At 36.5% G+C, this 24,109-nt stretch overlaps 2 protein-coding genes across 2 annotated transcripts; both read right to left on the bottom strand.

Moving 5' to 3' along the window:
• Window positions 1-9,289: 9,289 nt before the first annotated feature.
• SPINK14 (serine peptidase inhibitor Kazal type 14 (putative)) lies at window positions 9,290-16,596 on the bottom strand. Its single transcript, XM_053566210.1, has 4 exons — window positions 16,548-16,596; window positions 11,373-11,416; window positions 10,400-10,536; window positions 9,290-9,420 (listed from the first exon to the last, which is right to left on the bottom strand). Exons 1-4 carry the CDS (start codon window positions 16,594-16,596, stop codon window positions 9,375-9,377), a joined length of 276 nt encoding a protein of 91 aa, XP_053422185.1. The 3' UTR covers window positions 9,290-9,374.
• A 2,082-nt stretch (window positions 16,597-18,678) lies between these two features.
• Window positions 18,679-23,908, bottom strand: LOC128568535 (double-headed protease inhibitor, submandibular gland-like). Its single transcript, XM_053566209.1, has 5 exons — window positions 23,842-23,908; window positions 22,591-22,720; window positions 20,863-20,905; window positions 19,346-19,449; window positions 18,679-18,883 (listed from the first exon to the last, which is right to left on the bottom strand). Exons 1-5 carry the CDS (start codon window positions 23,906-23,908, stop codon window positions 18,838-18,840), a joined length of 390 nt encoding a protein of 129 aa, XP_053422184.1. The 3' UTR covers window positions 18,679-18,837.
• Window positions 23,909-24,109: the final 201 nt, after the last annotated feature.

Genomic DNA, 24,109 nt, shown 5'->3' with positions numbered 1-24,109 from the left:
TAGAAAATGATTATAATAAAGAGGATAGCCAAATGCAGGGCAGTGTAAGGAAGCAAAGAACACAGCTAATACAACTGAGGAGTAATTGTTAGCAAAAAAAAAAAAAGTCATTTTGCTGCAGATTGTGTTCCAGGAAAAACTTACACACAGAACTAGCAATTAAACCTGTGAACAAAAGTTCTCTGAAAAGGAATGTGGAGAAAAAAGACTTTATTCCAGTGAACTGTTTGCAAATGGGGGAGACAGAGATGGTGGTATAAAATGAAAGTGCATTCCAGGGAACAAAGAAGGGTTTGGGGTGACATATTAAAAGTCACTGCCCAGATTCCCAATCAGATCCCTTTGTACAAATGAGGAATTCAAACTTTCCTAGTTCTGATTTGTTGATACTGGAGAGATCTGATTGGTTAAGACAAGGGGCCTCTAATTAGCTGGTTCTGTTGTGCTTTGGAAGTCCCAAAGTTGAACAGAGGTGTGAGTTTGGGGGGAAATCAGAGTATATGTGTGACTTCCAGTCAGCAAATGGCCACATGGCTCTATTTTTAAATTTAGGCCCAGTTACCCATTTGGGATCCATCTTGAAGGACTGGCTCTTTCAGGTTCACTTTTTCTCACAAAGATTTCATAATTATTTGATTAAACTTTAAGATTTAAAGTAAATTATTTATACATCCAAATAAAACATCTATAAGGGCTAATAAAATTTTCATTACTTTCCTGACATTCAGAGACCAAAGATAAATATCTAGAATATTAAGAAGTGACTCAAAAATTTATTCTTAGCCAAGTTGCCCTCTCAGAAATGAAACAAAAATAAGAATACTCAAGCAAAAAAATTGTAAGAAATATTAAAAGCTTGGCTTGGCCCCTGTCTCACAGGGGTTACAGTGCCAGCCATAAATGCCGAGGCTGGAGGGTACCAACACAGCTCAGGCCAGCTAAACAACTATGATAACTGCAACAAAAAAATAGTTGGACTTTGTGGCAGGCACCTGTAGTCCCAGCTACTTGGGAGGCTGAGGTAAGGGAATCTCTTGAGCCCAAGAGTTTGAGGTTGCTGTGAGCTATGATGCCTTGGCACGCTACCAAGGGTAACATAGTGAGACTCTGTCTTTAAAAAAATAAAAATAAATATAAAAATCTGCTTGAAGAAAGTAACCAAATAAGGGACAATTTAAAGTCATTCTTAAAGAAAATAAGTCAATGCTTATCATCTTTACTACCAAAGTAGTCTTTCACATTAACAGCATGACATTTTCAAGAACAAGAGATCTGAGAAAATACTTTATGTAGAAGTATTTCCTTGCAAAAATAGAGAGAAAGAAAGAAAGGGAGAGGAAAACAGGAAGGAAGAACAAATTTAACATTAAATAAAACAAAAAGGATTACATGGTAAAATTATACAAAATAATAAATGAATTGAGATTTAAAAGAAAACTCAGGTACAGAGAAGCAGTGGCCAAAACTGAACCTAGATACAAACATTCTCAACAATGTACTAGCAAACTAAATTCAACAACATATTAAAAGAACCATTCACAATAATTGAGAGGGATTTATCCCTGGAATACAAGAATGGTTCAACACATACAAATCAATGAATGTGGTACACCACAATAGCAGAATAAAACACAAAAACCATATGACCATCTCAGTAGATGCAGAAAATCCATTTGATAAAATTCAACATCCTTTTGTAATTAAAAAAAACTCTCAATGTATTATATATAAAATAAATGTACTTCAGCACAATTAAGGCCATACATGACAAGTACACAGCTAACATTATGCTTAATGGTAAAAAGTTGAAAGATTTCGAGATTAGGAACAAGACAAAATGCTTATTCTCACTACTTCTTTTCAACATTTTACTAGAAGTCCTAGCCAAAGTAATTAGGCAAAGGAAAGAAATAAAAGTAATTGTAATAGGAAAGAAAGAGGTGAAATTGTCTCTGTGAATGACATGACCTTATATAGAAAACACTAAAGATACAAACCCAAACTGTTAGAACAGATGAACAAATTCATTTAACACCACAGGATACAAAAATCAATATATAGAAACCAGTGATTTTTTTTTTTTGCACTAATAATGAATTACCGAAACAAGTAATATTTTAAAAATACCATTTACAATGCAACCAAAGCAGGAAATACGTGGGTATAAATTTAATCAAGGAGGTGAAAGATCTGTTTATGGAAAACTAAAACATTGTTGAAAGAAAGTGAAGGAAACAAACCAGGAAGTTACTGATACAGGTTAGTTATCTGTCTTCTTCAAATCTCCATGTTCAAATGTGATCTCCAATGTTGGAGGTGGAACCTAGTGGGAATTGTTTGGGTCATGAGTAAATTCTTATTCTGTTAGTTCCTGCAAGATATGATCCCTTGAAAGGGCCTGGCATCTCCCTCCCCTCTCTCTCTTTCCACCTTCCTTTCACCAAGTGACTTCTGCTCCCCTTCATCTTCCACCCCAAGTGGAAGCATCCTGAAGCTCTTACCAGAAGCAGATGCTGGTGTTATGCTTCTTGAGCAATCTGCAGAACTGTGAGTTAAATAAACCTCTTTGTTTCATAAATTACCCAGTTTCAGATATTACTACATAACAATGTAAAAGTGACTAAGACAGACACCTTCCATTCAGGGTTGGAATAATTAATTCTGTTAAAATGTCTATACAACCCCAAATTACCTGCACATTCAATGTAATCCCTATCAAAATTCCATTTATTTTTTTCACAGAAATTAAAAAAAAATCCTTAAACTTGTGTAGAATCACAAAAGACCTTGAATAGCCAAAGCATCCTTGAGAAAAAAAACATACCTAAAAGCATCACAATTACCTGACTTCAAAATATATTATGCTAGTACTATGCTATCGCAACAACATAATATTGGCATAAAACAGAAACATGACCAATGGAAGAGAATAGACAGACTGGGAACAAACTCACATGTTTGCAGACTATCGATCTTCAAAAACAGAACACAAATGGGAAAGGGCAGTGCCTTCAATAAATCATGCTGGAAAAACTGAGTTATCACCAGAAAAATGAAAAATTGAATCCTTAAGTCACTTTTCTCTTAGATGCTTCTCATCTCAGAAGCATCCCTGAATATGCTACCCTGAAAATTAACTTTATTCATCCCTTGCCCCCAACTTTATTTTGTTTCTTTTTTCAGACCTCTGAAAAATTGAGCATATAAATGAAAGTATCCCTTTAGCTTCCTTAATTTATGCCACCAGCATTTACTTAACAGCACCCCAGGTCTCAGAGACCTTGGCAACATTATAGGGGTCATATTTTCACCCAAATGCTCATGAACAATTTTTCAACATCTCAGACTCAAATTGACTTTTCTTTGATTTCAAAAATGAGGCTATTTTTTTTTTTGCCTTAACTGTTTTATTTTTTGGTGTAAATAAATAACTTATTTATTTACTGTGGCTAATTCTGGGAAAAAATCACACTTTCTAGTAATGTTTGCTTTCTCCTTTGTGTCTTTAGCAATTTGAAACTGGAAAAAAAAACTATCAAGGAAAAGCTCTACATCAGTATGAACAACACTTTTTTTTTAAATATGACCTCCTAAAGCATAGGCAAGGAAAAATAGACAAATGGAATTGCATCAAACTTAAAAACTTCTGAACAGCAAAAGAAGCAACTAACAGAGTGAAAAGACAACCACAGCATGGTAGAAAATATTTGAAAATGTATAAGAAAATAAGAAAATATTTTAAAAATATATAAGAAAATCAAACAACTCGATAGGAAGAAAACAAATAACATGATTAGAAAATGGGCACAAGGGGTGGTGCTTGTTGCTCAAGGAGTAGGGCATCAGCCCCATATGCCAAGGATGGCAGGTTCAAACCCAGCCCTGACCAGAAACTGCCAAAAAAAAAAAAAAAAAAAGAACCAGGAATTTCTCATACAAATGGCAAACAGATTTATCTTTTTAAAAGATTAAAATCTTTTCAATCTTAATTTATTGACAATTGCCATGATAAGGAAGCAACTTACATGTCTATCAAGAGAAGAATGAATAAAGATAATGTATTATCTATACACAATAAAATGCTATTCAGATTTTAAAAAGAAAGAAATGCTGTTATTTGGAAAGATACGGATGGAATTAGGGAACATTATGCTCAGTGAAATAAGCCAGACATAGAAAGACAAATAAATACCATATGACCTCACTTCCAGGTAGACTCTAAAATGGTCACACTCATAGAAGTAGAGAATAGCATGCTGGTTACCAGAGGTTGGAAGTGAGGAAGAGGGAATGGGAGATGTTGGTAAAATGATACAAAGCTACAGCTCGACTAGAAGAGTGAGTTTATGAGTGCTATTGCGTACCAAGATGACTATAGTTAATAATAATGTGTTGTCTATTCAAAATAGCTAAGAAAGGACATTTCAAAAGTTTCACCACAAAAAAGAAATAAAGTGATGGATATGTTAATCATTCTACTTTCTACATGTATCTAAACATCGCATTATACCCTCCATAAGAATACATAATTATAATTTGGCAAAAATAATACTAATAAAAGTAAATAAGGGTTAAAGAAAATTAACCACAGTATAGATTTGTCTTGTTTTCATGTTACTTTTGACTGACTACACAGGCTCCATCCCCAAGTCAGACCCCATTTTTGTTCAGAAATATGTGGAAAACAGTTTACTCAAATCTTATCTGTTTGAACTGATTCACTTTCTTGAGGTAAAATTTATCTAATCAGAAAAACAAGCAACTCCATAGAATTAGAAGAGAAATGTTTAGAAATATTCCAATAGTTAGAAACATTTCCCAACACTCCCACCCTGTGAGATCTGGATATAAACTTAACTTGGAGATTTCACCTTTCTGAAAAGGAAATCATAGTGTTAAGTGAAATCTGCATTAGCAACCTGCCCCAAATCACTTTGTTAATATGACAAGTGGCCCAAAGGGCTTGTCAAAGTTGTTGGTCTAAACACCAATGCTTTACTGCCACCGCATGGACAAATAGGGTTTATTACAAGTTCTGCAAGGATCAGTTATGGTTGGAACTTGTCCTAAGACTGTCTTTAACAAATGAAATAAAATGTCTTATAAGTCATACTAAGATGTTTATTTGTATTATAACTTACCAAGGATAGTGATTTTTCTGTCATATTTAAATAAAAAAATTACGATTGGAAGAATAGAATTGAGCCTTAGGTAATAGTTAAGATAAATACCAAAATAGCCTATTGAAACAGGATTAATTAAATTAAACACATGATCATGGGTCTAGTTAATACTTAAAATAGTATAATGAATATATAGAAATTAAATAATGAAATTTAGTTTGAGTGAGAAAGAGCTTAGAGAAAGTAATGGCATTAACTTTACTTACATTAAAACAAGTGTAGGAGCAAATTTAGGGAAAAAATGTAGAACTTATACTGGATGGATTGACTTCAAAGATTCCAGGAGCTATGGAAATTAAGACGCCCATTATCTTATGCCAAGAAGATGGGTACAATCTCCTGGTGTGGACAAGGGAGTTGTATGTATCCAGGCAATAGAGAGTCATTACAGGTGTGAGTAGGATTATCAAGCAGAGGAAGTATGATGGGTAAGAAGAAAATACCAAATCCTGGGACTGATGAATTTGGCAGATAAAACACTAGGGAAACTATGCAGAGAGAATTGAAATCACCTGCTAAAAAGGGAGAACGAGGCCAGATGCTGGGCCTCCCGTCTGTAATCTAAGCATTTTGGGAGGCTAAGAAGGGAAGATAATTTGAGGCCAGGACTTTGAAACTAACCCTAGAATAATAATGAGGGCTTATCTTTACAAAATATAGAAAAATTAGCTGGACACGGTGGTAGGTGCCTGTAGGCCCAACGACTCAAGGGGCTGAGGCAGGAGGATTATCTGAGCACTGGAATTTGAGGTTGCAGTGGGATATAAAGATGCCGCTGCACTCCAGCCCAGTAGCAGAGCAAAACTCTGTCTCAAAAAATAAAGAAGAAATAGGGCAAAGGGAGGTGGGGAGAGAGAAAGAGAGAACCTTCAGAGAGAGAGGCTGTTAGAGCTAGGACCACAAAGGGAGAAGCCCCTTTCCTGTTGGTGGGGGTCAGAGATCTGTGGGAATTATTCTTGGGCATTGCACGGGGAGGAGTCAGTCTTGCATTCTGAACTCATTTTCTTCTTCCAAAGTGTCTACAATCAAATGATCAAAAATATTATTATCAAATCCCTTTATACTATAATGTATGACAAATTTAAGTAAGTGCTTTCTTATCTGCTAAAAAGATTTTCATTATTACAGAGCACAAGTTTTGTCCTTTGAAATTCTTTTAAAAAGCAGAATAATGACATTAAATTCTAATTTAGACTTTAGAAGGTTTCAGGTGGAAAAGAATAAATACAAAAAGTAAGTGCAATAGCTTGATAAAGATAAACTTGGTTTCTACTTTCAGACAATGTGGTGTGAGAAAAATACATCTTTGAGGGCGGGACACAATCACAAGAAAGAATTTACCTAACAAACGCAATCATTGTAACCTAATTCTTTGTACCCTCAATGAATCCCAAACAATAAAAAAAAAAGAAAGAAAGAAAGAAAAAGGGAAACTGGATATGTCTTCCTATTTGAAATGACAACAAATGATCAGACAAAACATGTGAAACGATTACGATAAAACATCAGGCTTTGAAGGATATTAAATCCTAGAGAGATGGAAAATAAATAAGTTAACTCTGTGGTTGGCCTTGGTTTCTACATTGTGAGAGATTCCAGAAACAGTAAAGAGGAGCCCAGATAAAGCGACTCTGAGGTGAGATATGGAACTGAGATGGAACAGAAATGGAAGGGGCTAGATTCAGGGGTGTCCAACTTTTATTTTTCTCTGCCACATTGTGGAAGAATAAGAGCTGTCTTGGGCCACACATTAAAAATACAAACACTAACAAAAGCTGAGGAGCAAAAACAGGGTCCATGTATACTTTTCGTGATATCCAGCACCACAGATAAGGAAAATAAAAAAAAAAGTCCTCACAAAATCAGTACGCAAGCTGCAGGTTGGACACCCCCAGAGTTTTCAGGACCATAGGGAGAGAGAAGCTGGATGGAGGACTCAGAAGATTATTAGTTGGTGTTTGTATATGAGGAAACTACCCAAACCGAGATAGAATCACTAGAGAGGATTCAAAATAAAAAGAGCCCAGATTTATCAAGGCTGGTAACAGCGCCTGAGATGAAAAATCCACCAGATGACATTAATGAGATATTAATTATTGCAGAAGAAAAGATTTGTGAACATGAGGTTAAAGCAGCAGTGTTTTTTATTTTTTGTTTTTTGCGGTTTTTGACCAGGGCTGAGCTTGAACCCATCACCTCTGGTATATGGGGCCGGCACCCTACTCCTTTGAGCTACAGGTGCTGCCCAAGCAGCAGTGTTTAAAACAATCCTCCTTGGAGTTCTAAGTGTTCTTGCATAGCCCAGGACTTGAAGCAATGAAAATTGGCATGCTATGAGGATATAGACTATCTTCTTTCCCCCAATAGCTATTTGCTCTTCATGTTCTAAAGATAATAGATAAAAAGCAATTGTTTCCTTTTCACTGGAGCCATTTATCCATCTAATCATCATGGTAGTTAAGATCAAAAATCTAACAGAACATATATATACACTCTGACTATGACCTTACAAGTTATTGAGAGGCAGAATAGATGCTCTCTTTCCCAGACCATTAGGGAACAAGCTGCCAAGGGGAAGAAAGCATGTTAGTTAGTGCCTATTAGTTTTTTATCTATATTAAGAGTAGTATAGGGCGGCGCCTGTGGCTCAGTGAGTAGAGCGCCAGCCCCATATGCCGAGGGTGGCGGGTTCAAACCCAGCCCCGGCCAAACTGCAACCAAAAAATAGCCGGGCGTTGTGGCGGGCGCCTGTAGTCCCAGCTGCTCGGAAGGCTGAGGCAAGAGAATCACGTAAGCCCAAGAGTTAAGTGGTTGCTGTGAGCCGTGTGACGGTACAGTGAGACTCTGTCTCTACAAAAAAGAAATTAATTTAAAAAAAAAAAAAGAGTAGTATATACATATATATATATGTATATACTTTGTGTGTGTGTGTGTGTATGTGTGTGTGTGAGTAGAACCTCCATACTAATCAACTCCCTACTTTGACCGCCTCCTTAAGTTGACCTAATTTCTTTTTTTTTTTTTTTTTGGTTTTTGGCCAGGGCTGGGTTTGAACCCGCCACCTCCGGCATATGGGATTGGCACCCTACTCCTTGAGCCACAGGTGCCACCCAAGTTGACCTAATTTCATGGACTGGACATACATTGCATGTATGTTTAGTACAAGGCCTAGTTCCTTATGTTGACCACCTCCATATATTAATCAGTTTGTTACTATCTCTTGAGTGGTCAACTTACAGAGGTCCTACTGTATATACATACACACATATATGAAATATAATCAAGAGAAAAATATGCCTCTATAGGGCTTTGTCTAACAAATGCAATCAGTGTCACCAGGTTTCTTGTACCCTCAATGAATCCCCAACAATAATAATAAAAAAAAAGAATGGTGTATAAATGTCTTACCACAACAAATAAGTGAGGAGATGGTTATGTTAATTAGTTAGATGTAAGCATTCCATATTGTATATCAAATGAACACATTGTACCTCATAAATGCATTAATGTACACAGTAATGATTTAATAAAAAAAAATAAAATCATCAGCAAACAGAAAAACAAAATATGCCTCTTTATGTTCAGAGTTTAAAATGTGTCCAGAAAATTTAATAAAATGATTAAAGACCAATGAGACATTCACAGATACCAACAATGTAGACTTCCTTCTAGAAAAAATATAGGGCCTGTGAAGATGCAAGACCTCTGCTGATCTAAAATGAAGATGCCTAAGGAGGAATTTGCAGAAACTGGACAACAGGAATCAGCCAGGCAGAGCACAATTTCTCTATAGAAATGCCAAAGGAATGTGGAAGAAATTTCTGTTGTAAGATAACCTGGAGGTTTTACATAGATTGTTTCACTGTTCATAGTATCAGAAAACTTATTAATCTCAATGACTCAAATGTTCAATTTGTTATAATTCTGAGATTTTAGACACAGATCTGAGACTCAGGTCAAATCAGGCTTTGAGAAAAATTTATTTGTAAGGGAGATTATGGAAAGCAATGAATTAGTGGGGGGAAAGTTCCACAGAAGGGACTTTGAACTATCTGCTATAAGCTCAACAGGGTCAGGTCTATCACAGAGGACACATGCAAGGACGGGTAAAAAAGGGATGAGGTACGAGACAAGGATGGGAGTGATGGAGAGAAAAAGAAGACATTTTCTTCCACATTCAAGTCTGCTCAGCTAGCATTTTCCATCATGGTGAAACTTAATTTTTCCACGAGATTTCCTAATGGAAGAGACAGAATAAGCATTTCATTAAATAATAGAACATCAGGGTTACATAAAAACAAGTTTAAAATTATCATATCCAGAATGCTTATTTTATATTTGGAGAAACTGAGATCCAGGGTTTAAAGGGAACTGACCAGAGATACATATATAGTCTAAGTGGATTTCTCACCCAGTTATTTTTTCATAATTCTGTGACTCCACCAAAGATATAATGACATATACTACAAACTTTTTGAAAATAAGCTATTTAATCAGGCCTGAGTTTGTGATGTGGAGGCATATCAGTCCTGAGATATTCTGACAATACCTTCACTCTTTGGCTGAAGTACTGATTAGTGGAGATGACCTGGGGTTTATACATTCCTGTCATTGCTGCTGGCACAAAATTACAAAATAATTACTGGGCTGAGGGTTGCAATATGATGCCATGGGGAAAGTTTTTCTTCTTGTGAAATGTTTTGGCCCATATAGATATCAAAGCTCAAACCATTGAGTTGTGAAATTTCAGTGTCTAATTACTGATTTCATTACATAAACCAAAAAAAATATGAACATTGACTTTCAGTTGGCCAAAGTTTTAGGTCACCTCTTCCTAGTTTGGAGTTTCAGGTACATAAGGAATCAAAGATATCTAAGAGAAGGCAAAAGCTACAATTTGTTTTATAATTAATGAATTTCAGGACTTGAAGGTATATGTGAGAGCTTCAAGTGGAAATGCAGCAACTGGCATGTGGGAACCTAAGGGTTCAAAGAGAAAAACACAACTAAGGAATGCCATTGAGTACAATGAGTCTGCTTTCTACTCCAGTGAGCTTTCTATTACCACATGCCTTTCTAAGTGGGGTTGATTTTTATCTATGAAAACTGGGGCAAATTCCTCCTTCAAGGTTGATGTACTTGATAAGAAGGGAAGATAGTAATTGCTATGAACAAGCATACCCATCATTTTCTTCTTTTCCCCAAATAGTACTCACAAGCTCTCAATGCACAGGATGCAGGGGTTAGCATAGGTTACAAAATTGGTGCCACAGATGGGTTGATATAAGCCAGGGCAGGGATTCACTGTTGTAGTGTACCAACTCAAGTCTACTGTCCTATATGGACATTTTATCTGAAATTGAGTTGAAAAGAATGATACAATTAGAGACACACTTAAATATGTAGGTCACCTTTAGTATTTACTATGGAAATCTAAGCATAGTCAGGACCACATCTCACCGCCCCACCTCCACAAAGCAATGGAACCAGAATCTATTATGATGTCTGAAAAGTACTCAAACTCATCCTTAAAAAGTGCTAGATCATTGCTGAACATCACTGCAGTCACTTTCAGAGTAATCCCCTTGGAAAGCTAGGCACTGATATCACTGCCTCCCTCACCTTTGAAAGCAATTTTGAAACTCTTTTTTCTACAATGACCTTCATAACTGTCATTGTATGAGATCCTACAATTAAGTTTGTGAACTTGCTATCAAGCACTTATATTAGCAGTACTGTACACACAACTAGATAAGGTTTCATAACCTTGATATATCGGTGTCTCACAGCTGTGTTCATACTGAGTGGCATTCATTATTGTTGTTGCATGTTTTGTGTGCCATATGATGATAATTCTAGTAATTCTAGAAAAAGATTTTCAATATTTCTTTGAAGAGTGAACCAGGCACTGACATCAGCGTATAGCTTCCCAAGGGGAGTATTTTGAAGGTGACCAGAGTGATATCCAGTAGTGAGGTATGTGGCTGCTTTTTTCTGGTAGCTACTTAATTGGATCCCAGTCTGGATCACTTTTCTCTGGGTTCCTATACTGGCATTGTACCTGCCGCACTCATGTGAATAGACCTTGGATAACATCATGAATGATTTGCTGCATTTTTTTCCAAAATAACAATACCAGTGAAAACTCAGATTAGAATCTTAATCCTGGGAAACCTGGGGGAAGATTACCTTAATATTTCCACGTGGTGGCCACCATTCTCGAGGGCCTGAAACTAGAGAATACATGAAAACAGTGATAGAAACGAATCCCTGGTGAATCATAGCTTAATCTGTTAACAGATTAAAAGAGTTCTAATCCATTACTAAGGAATCTTGCAGCAACTGAAAACATTATTCCAATTATACAGGTATTTGTTCATTTTCTTTAAAAAATGTGAAATAACTTTTATTCCTGATAATCAGCAGAAGACTATTTGGATGTGTCACTGCCCTCATAAAGGTTGTACAGCCAGTGTACCAAATAATTTTTTTCAATTAACACTGATTAGCTTAAACTTGAGAGGATACAGAGTTCACAGCCAACATATGAAAGAAATAAGAAATGCTGGAACTTTAAAGTGATCTTTTGACTCAATTTCCATGTTTTTCAGAGACTCTTTTTCATAGACACTTTCTTGGGTAATATTCAGAAACTCATGTTGGATATATGAAAAACCAAGATCTAAAGACCTAGAGTCTAGGTGTGCTTATAATTCCTTATATGACTTTTTCCTCTAGCTAAGGACAAAATTCTAAGGATCCACTTACATACATACCAAAGGCTTTTCAAATATACTAAATTTTCAAGATGTGCTTTGACATGTGTGCTCTGATGCAGACATATTGCTAGATACTTTAACATGTTACCTCACTGAATCACCCAAGCATATATATGTATGTATTTTATATATGTATATATATAAAAGTGTATACATTTTAAGAGATTTTATTGGAAGTAAAATTGATCATTTCCAAAAATGTGGGTGAATTACAGATAAAATGGGTGTGTGTAGCATATATAGGTGCATATGACCAGTAATAGTACCTTTAATTCTGCTTCAAAGAATAATACATAGGTAACATTCCTTCAAATGTGTATACATTTTTTTGGCACTGTGCGTGTGTGTGCGTATTTGGACCACATCTCATTGTAATTCTCAATATGTATACATATATATAAGACATATATTTTATATATTTTTATATAAATGATTCACTTAAATTTAAAATCATTCCAAAACATTCTCTTTCAGATTACCAAGTCAAATCCCACAGATCAACCTCACCTGCTGGTGAGGGCCAGCCGTATCACTCACCAGAAGGTAATATGGAATGTGTGAAGAAGAACATCAAGCAGATTATTGGAAAATGTTTGACGATCATTTTTCCTCCTGGTGCGTCCTCGGAATGATGCTGTAAGATATTTCCTCAGGGTGTTTCCCTCTAATACAATCACCAAAGCAGAGGTAGTCAGGATGTAAGACAGTCTTTAAAATGAATAGCTATCTCAAGTCTGCTTATATATCCTCTGTACACTGCATTTGGAAAGTTTATTCCACTCTTCCCCACGAACAATTGCTTAGGAAAAGCTAAACCTTGACTAACTGTATCACACTTTAAAAGACTGAAAGTACAGAGTTCAGAACCATATCTGTAAAAAGTCAGAAGACAGAAGTAAATCAGAGGTTACCATGGGTATAATTGTATTACTGTAGTGCAGAAATATTTCAGATGTCTTGGAAAGGCAACTCCTTACCTGAAGCTTCACCTAAATTTATTTTTGTGAGAAGATACAAAGAAAAAGGTGGGGCTATTAGAGGTTTTTAGACAACAAGAATTTTTCAAATAAACGAAGTAGGTCTTTACTTGCTCGTGAAGCAGATAATACTTTTTTTGGATTAAAAGAAAGATTTCTGATATGGCAGGAATTCCTGGCTGTGATAAAAATCTTCTGACTTTGTATGCTAGACTTTCCTGGGGCACCTAACAGAGTGCATAAAGAGAAAAATCATTCTGTAACATTTTATGGGAACTCCCCAACTATTTTAATCCAGACACAGAACGGAAAATCAGTAAGCAAATCCTCCCTCCAGATCACCTCCCCTTGTAACAACACTTCCAATCTCAGAGGTCGGTTTCTGCAGGTTCCAGGGCCTGATCAAGGACCACTTTAACTCTGTATTCCTGACTCTGGCCTTTATCTCTGCTCTGCAGAACATGTCTGACAGGTAATTTATACAAACTCTTTGCTGATTTGCTATGGTGTGACATCCGTTATTTGAGATGTCAAAATGTCTCCAGCATACCCCACTCCCAAGATGATGGGAAGTTCTTGGTACAAGGTGCTGGGCAACCTACTGTGCCTACCCCTAAGAAATCTGGGATACCATGTTTTTGGTAAGCATCCCTTCATCTTATCCTGACATCTTCCCTATGTTCCTCCAAGAATGGTGCAGGAACAGAATATCCAGCTGCAGACAGAGGCATAAAGCACAATTCAGAAGCCCATTCTCCCCATCCTCCAGGCCACCACTAACACACCTTAGAAAGAAGAAAAAAAGAAGAAGAAAACAATGTGCCCTTTTTAAAGAGCTTGTATAGGGGCAGGAGGGGCCAGAGTAGCTGCGTAGGAGAGAGAAGGCACTGAGGCATTATGTGCTGGGCTGAGCAAGCCCTGGAGGCCCATCGTTCAGGTGGAATCGAGGTCAAACCTCAGCAGGCGAGGATGTGAGAGGGGAGGATGGAACCTCATACCTCAAGAAAAGTATGAGGAAACATAACATAGTAGAAGAAGAGGACAGCAGACAAAGCTTAACATGTTCCACAATGATAATTACTATAATACTTTTGGCCATAATAAAAATATGAAATATGTGGAAATGCTTAAGAAAGAAAAGGTTGGAATATGAAGTTGCAATGAAGTTTGAGAACTGTGGATGCCATTTGCTGTGGGGCTAGCTTTGCCTTTTCAGTTTTAACAGGGAAGATATGTTGTCATAGCTGACTTTCCCCTGTTATCTAAATTTCTTGCCTCTAACTTCCTTTCTGTAAAGAACAATTTTTCTTATATAAATGGGATACATCTACAGTTAGAAAAACTAGAAAATAGAAATATATGGAAAGAAAAAGGCATAAAATCTCACAGCTCAGAGATAACTGTTAAAAATGTTTTAAAATATTTCTAGCTATTTAAAAAAATATATGTAATTACACATAGACACACAAATACATGTTTTTATTGTAATATTCAGTCAGTTTTATTGTTTAGATACTTTCCTGCCTTTTTCACTTCTATATGCTCTATTACATTTTCTTGATCCCTACATATAATTATATAGAACATGAATTTAGATGTCGATGTCATATTCCATCACATAGATGAATTTGATTATACTAATATCCTTCAGTTATAGGAATGTAAAGCCAGAGAAGTTATGTTAATTTGCTCTAAGGAAGATAATACATCTCACACATCAGTTGCAACTGGGATGAGTTTTAGGTTGTCTACTGTCGTCTTCTGTAATCACTCTGGGTTTTGTTTCTGTTTCTTTTTGTTTTTCATGGGCCAGGTGGATGACCTAAATGAAGATATAATGGAGACTACCTTTGCACAGTAAGTCTATAAGGATGATACCATTTTCTGTTTATCCCTTCAGATTTTAATACTTTATCTTTGCTAGGATGAAGGATAGGGACATTTTTTAAGGCTTTCATTTGGCCTTACCCACTTTTTCACAAAAACTAAGATACCAATGGATATTGTGATGATTACTAAAGAAACCTACTGTTGTTCTTCATTCAGGGATTATGACTATGGGCATTAGATGGACCTACCGAACTATTCAATCCATTGTGAGCTTGACGTGGGCCTGAACATATTGCTTGGCCCCCTTGAGCCATTCTTTGAAATGGAAGAATTGATGATACTTTGAGTCTCTGGGTATCAGTGTTAACCCAGATCCTATTTGAACAGTTTCTTAAATGTATGAATTTTTACCTTTTTTCCATGTATATTATCAGACAAAATGGCTGAGGAATAACAGCATCACTTATTTGTTGTATATTTTTGCAGTGATGTTGGAACACTTGGAATATTACGTTTCCTTGGAAAGCTTGGCTCCTCATTCAGTTGGTGAATTCCAGTTTCAAAAAATGACTCACGTCTGGAAACTGATAGAATATAATAATTTATGAAAAATAGTCTTCAGCTTCCTGACTAACCATCTTTAATATCTTCTCACTATATGGGTTCAGGTTCCATTTATAGGTTGCCCATATATTGTTTTATTGGGAAAGCTATATTCAAGTAGCCATCTCCATACCTTTCTACAGGACATGTGCCTTTTGCTGACACTATACCCTTGCTGTGCATTACAATAATAATGCCTCTCTAATTCCTAAAAATTAAGCACTGATACCCAGCCTCTATCACTGTGGTGTCCTCTCATACTCTTTGTTACTAGTGAGATATATATATATATCTTCAGAATATTACAAGGGGACATGCATTTTGGTTATACAGTTTATCTTGCATATTTCAGGTCAAAGTTATAAGTGTGCCCTTCACCCAAAATTGTGCATTATAACCCTTAGATGTGAATTAACCCAACTCCTCCTCCCTATTCCCACAGAATTGATTCCCCCCTGAGTTTTACCTCCCTATGTGCACATAAGTGTTGATCAACTAGAACCAATTTAGTACTGAGTACATGTGTGGTATTTCGTTTTCCATTCTTGAGATATTTCACTTATGTGCTTTTATATTTAAAAAATGTTTCTTGCAATCAGTATACATTTGAGTCTCACCTTTTTTAAACTCAGTCTTACAATTCTGCCCTTATTTGGAGTCCTTAGACCAATTATTTAATGTAATAAGTGATAAACTTACTGTGATGTTTAATTTTATGTATAAACTTGGCAAGGCCACAGTACCCAGATATTTCATCAGACACCAGTGTAGATGTTGCTGTAAAAGTAGTTTTTGGATGAGAGTGACATTTAAATCAGCAGACTTTAAGTAAAGCAGACTATTCTCCATAATGTAGATGGGCCTCCTCCAATCGGTTAAGATAAAAAGGTTGAGGTCCTTTGCTATGGTTTCAATGCCCCTAAGTTTCATGTGTTTGAAACTTGCTCCCAATGTGGTGGTATTGAAAGATGGGGCCTTTAAGAGAAGGTTGGATCCTGGGTGCTCTGCTCTTATGAATAGAGAAATCCACTCAAGATTTAGTGAGTGCATGGATTAATGAGTTGTCATTGCAGTAGAACTGGTGGCTTTATAAGAAGAGGAAAAGTGACTAGCAAGTTCAGTATTCTCTCCATATGATACCCCACATCATCTCAGGACTCTTCAGAGAACCCTACCAAGAAGGCTATCTTGAGCCCTCTCGGTCTTGTACTTTTCTGCCTCCATAACTCCGAGAAGTGAATTTATCGCCCGGTTTCAAGTATTCTATTATAAGTAACAGAAAATGAACTAAATAACATCCCCCAAACAAGAGGAAACATATGCTTCCACCTTCAGACTTGAGCAGCAACATCAGCAGTACCCTAGGTTTCCAGCTTACTGCTCTGTCCTGCAGGTTTTGGACTTGCCATTCCTAAAATTGTGTAAGCCAATGATTTAAATCAATCTCTCTCTTTCTCTTTCTCTCTCTCTCTCTTTCTTTTCCCCCTTCCTCTCCCTCTCTTTCTCTCTTCCTCTCTCTCACTTCCTCCCTCTCTTTATTTCTTCTCTGTCTCTCTCTCTTTGTTCTGTTTCCTTGGAAACTGATTAATACAGTTGCATAAACTTTATCGTCTTACTACTCATTTTCCATTAGTCTCTTTTACTTCTTTTTTTTCTGGCTTATTTTGGACTGAGTTGGGGTTTGGGGTTCTTTTTAGTGTTTACTATCATTTTATTTTGTCTCCCTTTTTGGCTATTTAGAGTTGAGTTAGAGTTTATAGTATACATGCTTAGCTTCTCACAGTTCACCTTTAAATTGTGTTATACCACCTCACTAATAGTACTGTATAAGAAGCTGACAATAGAACAGCTTCTATTCTATTTTATCCAGCTCTCCCAGTCTTTGTTACCATGCATTTTATTTTCACATATGAAAAAGATAAAAAATAAAACTCTAGTAACTTAGCTGCAATGAACTAAATTGTATTCCTCTAAAATTCATATTGAAATGCTAATCTTCAATGTAACCATAGTTAGAGATAAAGCTTTTAAGAGATTATTACCATTAAATGAGGTTGTAGGATGGGACCTCAGTTCCCTAGGATTGATGGATTTATAAGAGAAAACAAAGATAACTCCCCTCCCCTGTCCTCTCTGCCAACCCTCCCACCCCCCAAAAGAGGACCTGTGAGAAGGCAGCCATCTGAAAGCCCAGAAGAGAGCCTTCACCAGGAACTGAATTGGCCAGCACCTTGACCTTCTTGGTTTTTCAACCTTCAGAACTGTAAGAAAATAAATTTCTGTTGCTTTATCTTCTCAATCTCTGTTATGGAAGCCCAAGGAGACTGATACACAATATGACTCAGAATTTCTATCTTCCTTCTGTCTTGATTGAACCTTTAATAATACTAGATTATCTTACTTGTTACACTGCATAGTAATCAACTCTTCAAAAGTCTGTCTCTCCCACTAGTCAGAAAATTCCTTCATGGTGTGGATTCTTCTTTTTGCCCATTTGTTATTGCTTCTCTCCACACAACACTTTGCCTACCCCCTAGTGAATTTTCTGTTTGTATTTATAGGGAAAAAATGCACAAATGTCTACAGCATAGTTGGCAAATATTTAACCAACCTATCTTAAAAAACCTTTGTGCTCTTGACAGATAAATTTATAAGGCATTACTATCCTTCTACCTGTAGACTATTAGAGATTTCTTCTCTTTATCAAGGTGAAATATCTATCTCTTCAGGCTTTGAGTGTTCTCTAGGGAGCCCCAGACTTGAGAAAACTGAGAAAATTCCAGAATTTCTATCTCATTAAGTTTCTCCATATACCCTCACCTTTCTCAGCATCCTTGAACTTTCCTGAGGCCTTTTTAATAACTTCAACATTTAGTCAGATCATCTGGTCTTTAATTTCCCCTCACAACAAGAAGCCTTTTAATTTGCACGTGCCCTTATGTGGCTGAGACCTCTTTAAAAGTTGATATCTAAACTACACATGCATTATTCCTGGACTGTTCTGATTAGTTTACAGTATTTTGGATTCACACTCTTTCTCCAAATCTGAATTTTCCACTTTCCATCAGTGTGCTAACACTAATGTGAGGTCAATGGGTGGATCCATCCTTTTTTCTCTCATGTTTACTTAAAACATTTGTGTCTTTGTAAAGCAGAGTGACATGAGTAGATTCTCATCTCACTGGTATATGTATAATATCCAGCTCCCAAATTGAATAGAAATGGAGGCAATATTTCCACGTGACTTATAGCTTAGGAAAATGACCATAAATATTTTCCTTAAGAGAAGAATCGCCATCCACAGAGTCAAACCTGACAGTATGGTTCCTGCTAAGAATGTTTTATTGAAGAATCAAATCTGCATTTGTTCTAGGTCATTGCTTGCCTCCTCAGCCATTCCGTAGACACTGGTCTCTCAGTGGACTCTGCCAGAGGAAACTTGGTGTCCTTGAGCACTGGGAACACTCAGCATTCTCCATAATTATTCAAATAAAGTGCACCACGACTCTTCCTACAGAAGAAGTTATTTGTTAAAAGGGAGGCTTTGGAGACCTTAAGTGAAAAGTTTCACATCCTTAGAGCAATCTAGCTAGAGGAGTACAAAGCATGAAAGACAATCAGTGAATTACTGAGCTTCAATGTGGTAGAAAAGAGGAATTTAATGCAGTAGTAACATCTAGTATAGGAGCCAAAGAATCTGCAAATTTCTCTTTTAGTTGCAACTTAGTAACATTATGATGCGGATCAATATTCTCATTTTTCTTAAAGTCAATTTGCTTCTTTTATCTTGTCTTTCCCCCTTTCTGTCTCTTTCCCTTTTGCTTTCTTTTTTTTTTTAATTTTTAATATTCTGATTATCAAAGAACCGTCTCACGAATGTAGTGCACAGTAACCTGTTAGGTGGGTAAGATGGTTTCTGACTATTTCTAGAAGAGGCTATTTCTGCAAATAATATATTAAATTAAGCACTTACACAACAGCATTGCAAAATGAACATTGATTGCCATATGTTTTTCCATCAGATCCACAGACAGGTTTGTAGTCCATGGTGCATACGTTAGAATAGGTGCACTGAACCTGTCCAGTCAAAAACAAAGTTTGATGTTTCAAGTCATTAAATCACAGGAAATGTGAGCCCAGGATTTCAAGGTTATAGCGAGTTGGATTGCACCACTGTACTCTAGCTTAGGTGAAAGAAAAGACTGTCTTTAAACAAAAAAACAAATTAAAAAATCATAGAAAATGAATTTTTAATAAACCTTGAAAGATCATTTAGTTCAAAATCCAACATCCAAAAAGACACTGTGCAGCTTGCATACTCTGCCCCAACCATTTTGGACTCTCCTTACAGCAAAAGGCAGTTCAGCCTGTATTTAGGCCCTCCCTTTCATTCAGTCCCTGTATCTAAGGGAATGGTTCTCAACCTTCCTAATTGCCGTGTTGTTACAAATGGAAAAAAGGGGTCTCAACCCATAGGGTGAGAACTGCTGATCTAAGGGATAATTGTACCCTGTGGATTCTGTCTGGTACTTAATTCTGAATTAAGAATTAAGCATGCTGTCTCCTCGCTATACCTTTTTTCACTCTATTCGGGCCCTTGAAATGTTCTTGCCCACACTGTTTTGATTGTCTGCCATTTATTGCACCTCCTTCAACTTTATCAGAGGCTTTAATTATTCACCGATATGATGCTGGAGTGACATTTTAAAAATAAAATTAGTTCTTGTTTTTTCAATACTTAACTCATTTCCCATCCGAAGATAATCCTCTTCTGACCTGCACTTCTCTCTGCAGGTGCAGCTGCTATGTCCTCTGCTTCTCACTCTAGGTAAGCCTCTGAGCTGAGTTCCCAGCTACCATATTCCTGCCCCTGGGTCTTCCTGTGCCTTTGCTCCTGCATTCTTCTGTGTTGTCAGAGTTTACCCACTTCATCAGGCCAACTCTCACTTTTCCTTTAAATCTCATTTTAAGTACTTTTAGAACAGTTTCATGGTGACAGTTTTTCTTCCACACCCATCAGATTGGGTTAAGTGTTCCTCCTTAACAGGGAGTTGCCTTAACTGCCACAACCCATGTTTACAAAGCTTTTATATCACATTTTAAAGTCTATTAAGAACTATTGACATTGCATTCACATCGCTCTTTACCACTAAAGTGATCCACACTTGTTCTTGAATTTTTTCATGCTTTATTTACAACTTCCTTTGCTATTGTGAGAGTGTTTTAAGTACCCAATTTCCTATGAAATCCTCATCTCAACCTTCTAATTAGTTTCAGAAATAGAAAATAACCATACATATACCAATATGTCCCATTTAAGGGCTCTGAGTAAAACTTGTGAACTCGGCCTCTGCTAATTTAGGTCTTTTGTTTAGGCTTGCCAAATGCTAGATACTTTCCAGGAAATGTATTTTAAAATAGTTATTTCTTATGTAACTGAGGAGTTAACATTTTACAGTAAGAATAAATAAAATTTCTGCATATACTTACACATTCACCATCATGAAGTTTTCTGAGTTGAAATTGTTGATCTCTGGAAGAGAAGATTTTGTTAAATGCATAATGCAATAATCTGAGATTTTATAGTCCAAAGAATAAAATATATGTTGTTTCTCTGTTTTCTGATCTGGACTGAGATGAGGAGTTCTATTTGAATTACTACTTCATTTGGCTAATATTGACCATAAACATCATTCATAGATGAACATTTTTAGAACAACTAAGAATATAAGATAATAAAATCACCAGTAAAACTAGATTGGACATTTAAAAAAAATTCTATGAATATTGAGATAAAAATAATATAGTGTGAAAACAATCTTAAAACTGAGGTCAACACTAAGAAAATATGTACAAATCCTTTCCTGGCACTTATAGTCTGCAAGATTTTGTTGCACAAAAATCTAATACTCAGAAAGGAGTTGCTTTTCCTTGCTGAATATTAGAGTCCTGCCCTCTTAAAAAAAAAGATATTAGAGAATATAATCAATAATATCTCAGCAGTTTTTAATCTCTTCTGGTTATATCAGTGCATGAACTTGCATATCCTGAGAAAATGTATTCTGAATAGCAATTACTATTGGCACTTAACTATAAATTTTCAAAAGGGCTAGAAAATGGGAGAAAAGATGAAGAAAAAGGATAAGAAGAAAGAAGAGCCTATTTCCCTGAGTATTCACTCCATGTCAGCTGTTTAGCTAAGATTTGGCACATTTTATCACAGTGAATCCTAAATGCTATTTTAATTTTGTCTTTCAGATGAGAATACTAATGCTTTCAGTGACTTGGGTATTTGCATAATGTTACAGATCTACTAAATGAAGTCGGGATTTTAATCCAGATGTTTGGCACCAAACCCATAATCTTAAATCTCTAATCACAAAGTTGAATTTATACTACTCAAATCTTGGTAAAAACAATTATTTTATTATTCTAAAGACTCACATCCTAGGTGGAAAACATTCTTCTTAGTAAAGCATCACAAGAACAGATAAGTGAGAATCCAATGTACTCTATTTTAATATGAAGGCAGTAGATGAGCTAATACAAGGGGGTGGGGGAATGAACAAGTGGGAAGAGGGGAGGTGGGTGGGTATGGTACCTCTTGGGGGCAGGACACAATTATAAGAGGGACTTTATCTAACAAATGCAATTAGTATAACCTAATTATTTGTACCCTCAATGAATCCCAAATAATAAAAAATAAAGACTTATATCTTATTAAAAGTAAAGATGATATATTTGTGGCACTAGTGGTTTGAGAGATAGGCTAGTACTAACTAATATTCAATATATACTGATAACAACAGATGAATATAAGTCATGTCTGAGTATGTCTTGGAATTGTAGACATCAACCATGACTTGAGTATTACAAGTTTAATAGTTTTTTTTTTTCCTTTCTTAAAACATGTATGCTTTCTTTGGCATCCTATGTAATGAATGTGTGTTTAAACAGAAAGTTTATTTCTTTTTTTCAGAATATTACAGGGGTATAAATGTTTTGGTTACATGAATTGCTTTTTTACAGTTAGAATTAAAGTTATAAGTGTGCCCCTCACCCAGATAGTGTACTGTGCAGGTTAGGTGTGAACTTACACCTCCCTTTCTACCCCTTCCCACCTGTTTGCTTTTTAAACACTAAGCAGATTTGGGATGATGTGGGTTAAAAAAAAAAAAATAGGAGGGGACTCTACATCAGGTACTGTATTTTACTTACTCATTTAGCTTACACAACATGCATTCATTGCTGTAAGTTCTCTGGTCCGTGCCACACACTGGTTTAAGAATCCTTGAGCACACAATCAGTGTGCCTTTACTCTTGTATTTGTAACAGTCTACCTGTAATTAGACAAAGAATAATGCCCTTCCTTCTCTTCCTTCAAGTCTGAAGTCATTCTCATATTCAGGTGAGAAGGAAGGGGGCAAAGAGAACACCAGCCTCTTCAGCTTGTCAGCAGCATGTCTGGAAGACCTTCTACGTACCAGGCATTGTGCTACAGAAATAAAGCAGACCACGGCACACCCTATTAGAGAATCCTCTGTGTAACAGGGAAATCTCAATCTCTACTTTTATGGTGTTAATGGAAGTCCGGTGGAACAATGTACGTGAAAAATACTCAAAATTTAAGATGCTGCCCAAAGTAAAAGTTTACTTTATCTGCTGTTCTCTTTTTAAAAGGAGGTTTCTTTTGCAACCTTTAGAGAAAGAAATGTGCAGAGCAGGAACATTTTGGCCTCCTGAGGAATTACTTTGGTTCACTGAGAGCCAGTTCAGCTGCTCTTATAGCTCCATTTACACATTACCTCTGATTTCATTTTTATAAAGACCACCTAGAGAAGGTTGCACTTACCGTTGTTCCTCTTGCTTGATCACCAGAAGAGATGGAAACAAGATGCAATTGGAGAGAAGGATTTGGAGAAAGAACAAATCACACAATTAGAAGTGCAAAGCTAAATTTGTGTTTACAGCAACAAAAACCCATTTCCTGACCACAATCCTCCCCCAGCCAAGTCCAGCCTGAAATGGAGGTCATTTCTGTACTCAGGGGCCAACTCAGAATGGAGACAGAGATGGATATGGTCCTGACTTAAACCAAACTAACACACAATCTAGAGAGGAAAGACTGAGTTCTTGGGAAAGGGCTGTCATGGGTGTCCAGCCTGTGTAGGCATGCCAGGCATGCCCAGAGGATGCTACATCTCAAAATGGCACAAGTTGTTTCTGGAAGGACAAGTCACAAGGCTGAGACATCCAGGTCAGGAACTGAGCAGAGAACCTCTACATGTTTAGAACCTCTCTTCTCAGTCTCTCTTCCTCTCACTGAAAGGCTGACCCATCTAGCTTGCAGATCAATCTAAACAGAAAACTTCCAAAGTTACTTCAGACTTTAACATTTCATAATTTAATGAAGATTGAATATATTACAGGTAACATAAAGGCATGAAATTTTGAAAGAAATTCTGTCACCTGGTGGAGAGGTAGCCCACGCAGTGGCTGCCAGAACAAAGATGGCAAAAGCAGTGACACCCTTCATGGTGACAGTGAATGACAGGGATGGAAGTAAGCTGCTCTGGGGCCAGGAGTCCTAGAGAGAGAGAACAGTCTGCCCCATACATTTATACACTCACACAGGGAAGGTCCTGCCTTCATTAGAAAATGACCTTTCCAATGATTGGCTGTAAAATCAAGATAGGATATTTGTTTCATTTTTTTGAGGAAAGCTTCCTTATTACTT

This window comes from Nycticebus coucang, chromosome 17 (genome assembly GCF_027406575.1).
Source record: "Nycticebus coucang isolate mNycCou1 chromosome 17, mNycCou1.pri, whole genome shotgun sequence".
Lineage (NCBI taxonomy): Eukaryota > Metazoa > Chordata > Mammalia > Primates > Lorisidae > Nycticebus > Nycticebus coucang.
This window is presented reverse-complemented; position numbering and strand designations above follow the sequence as displayed.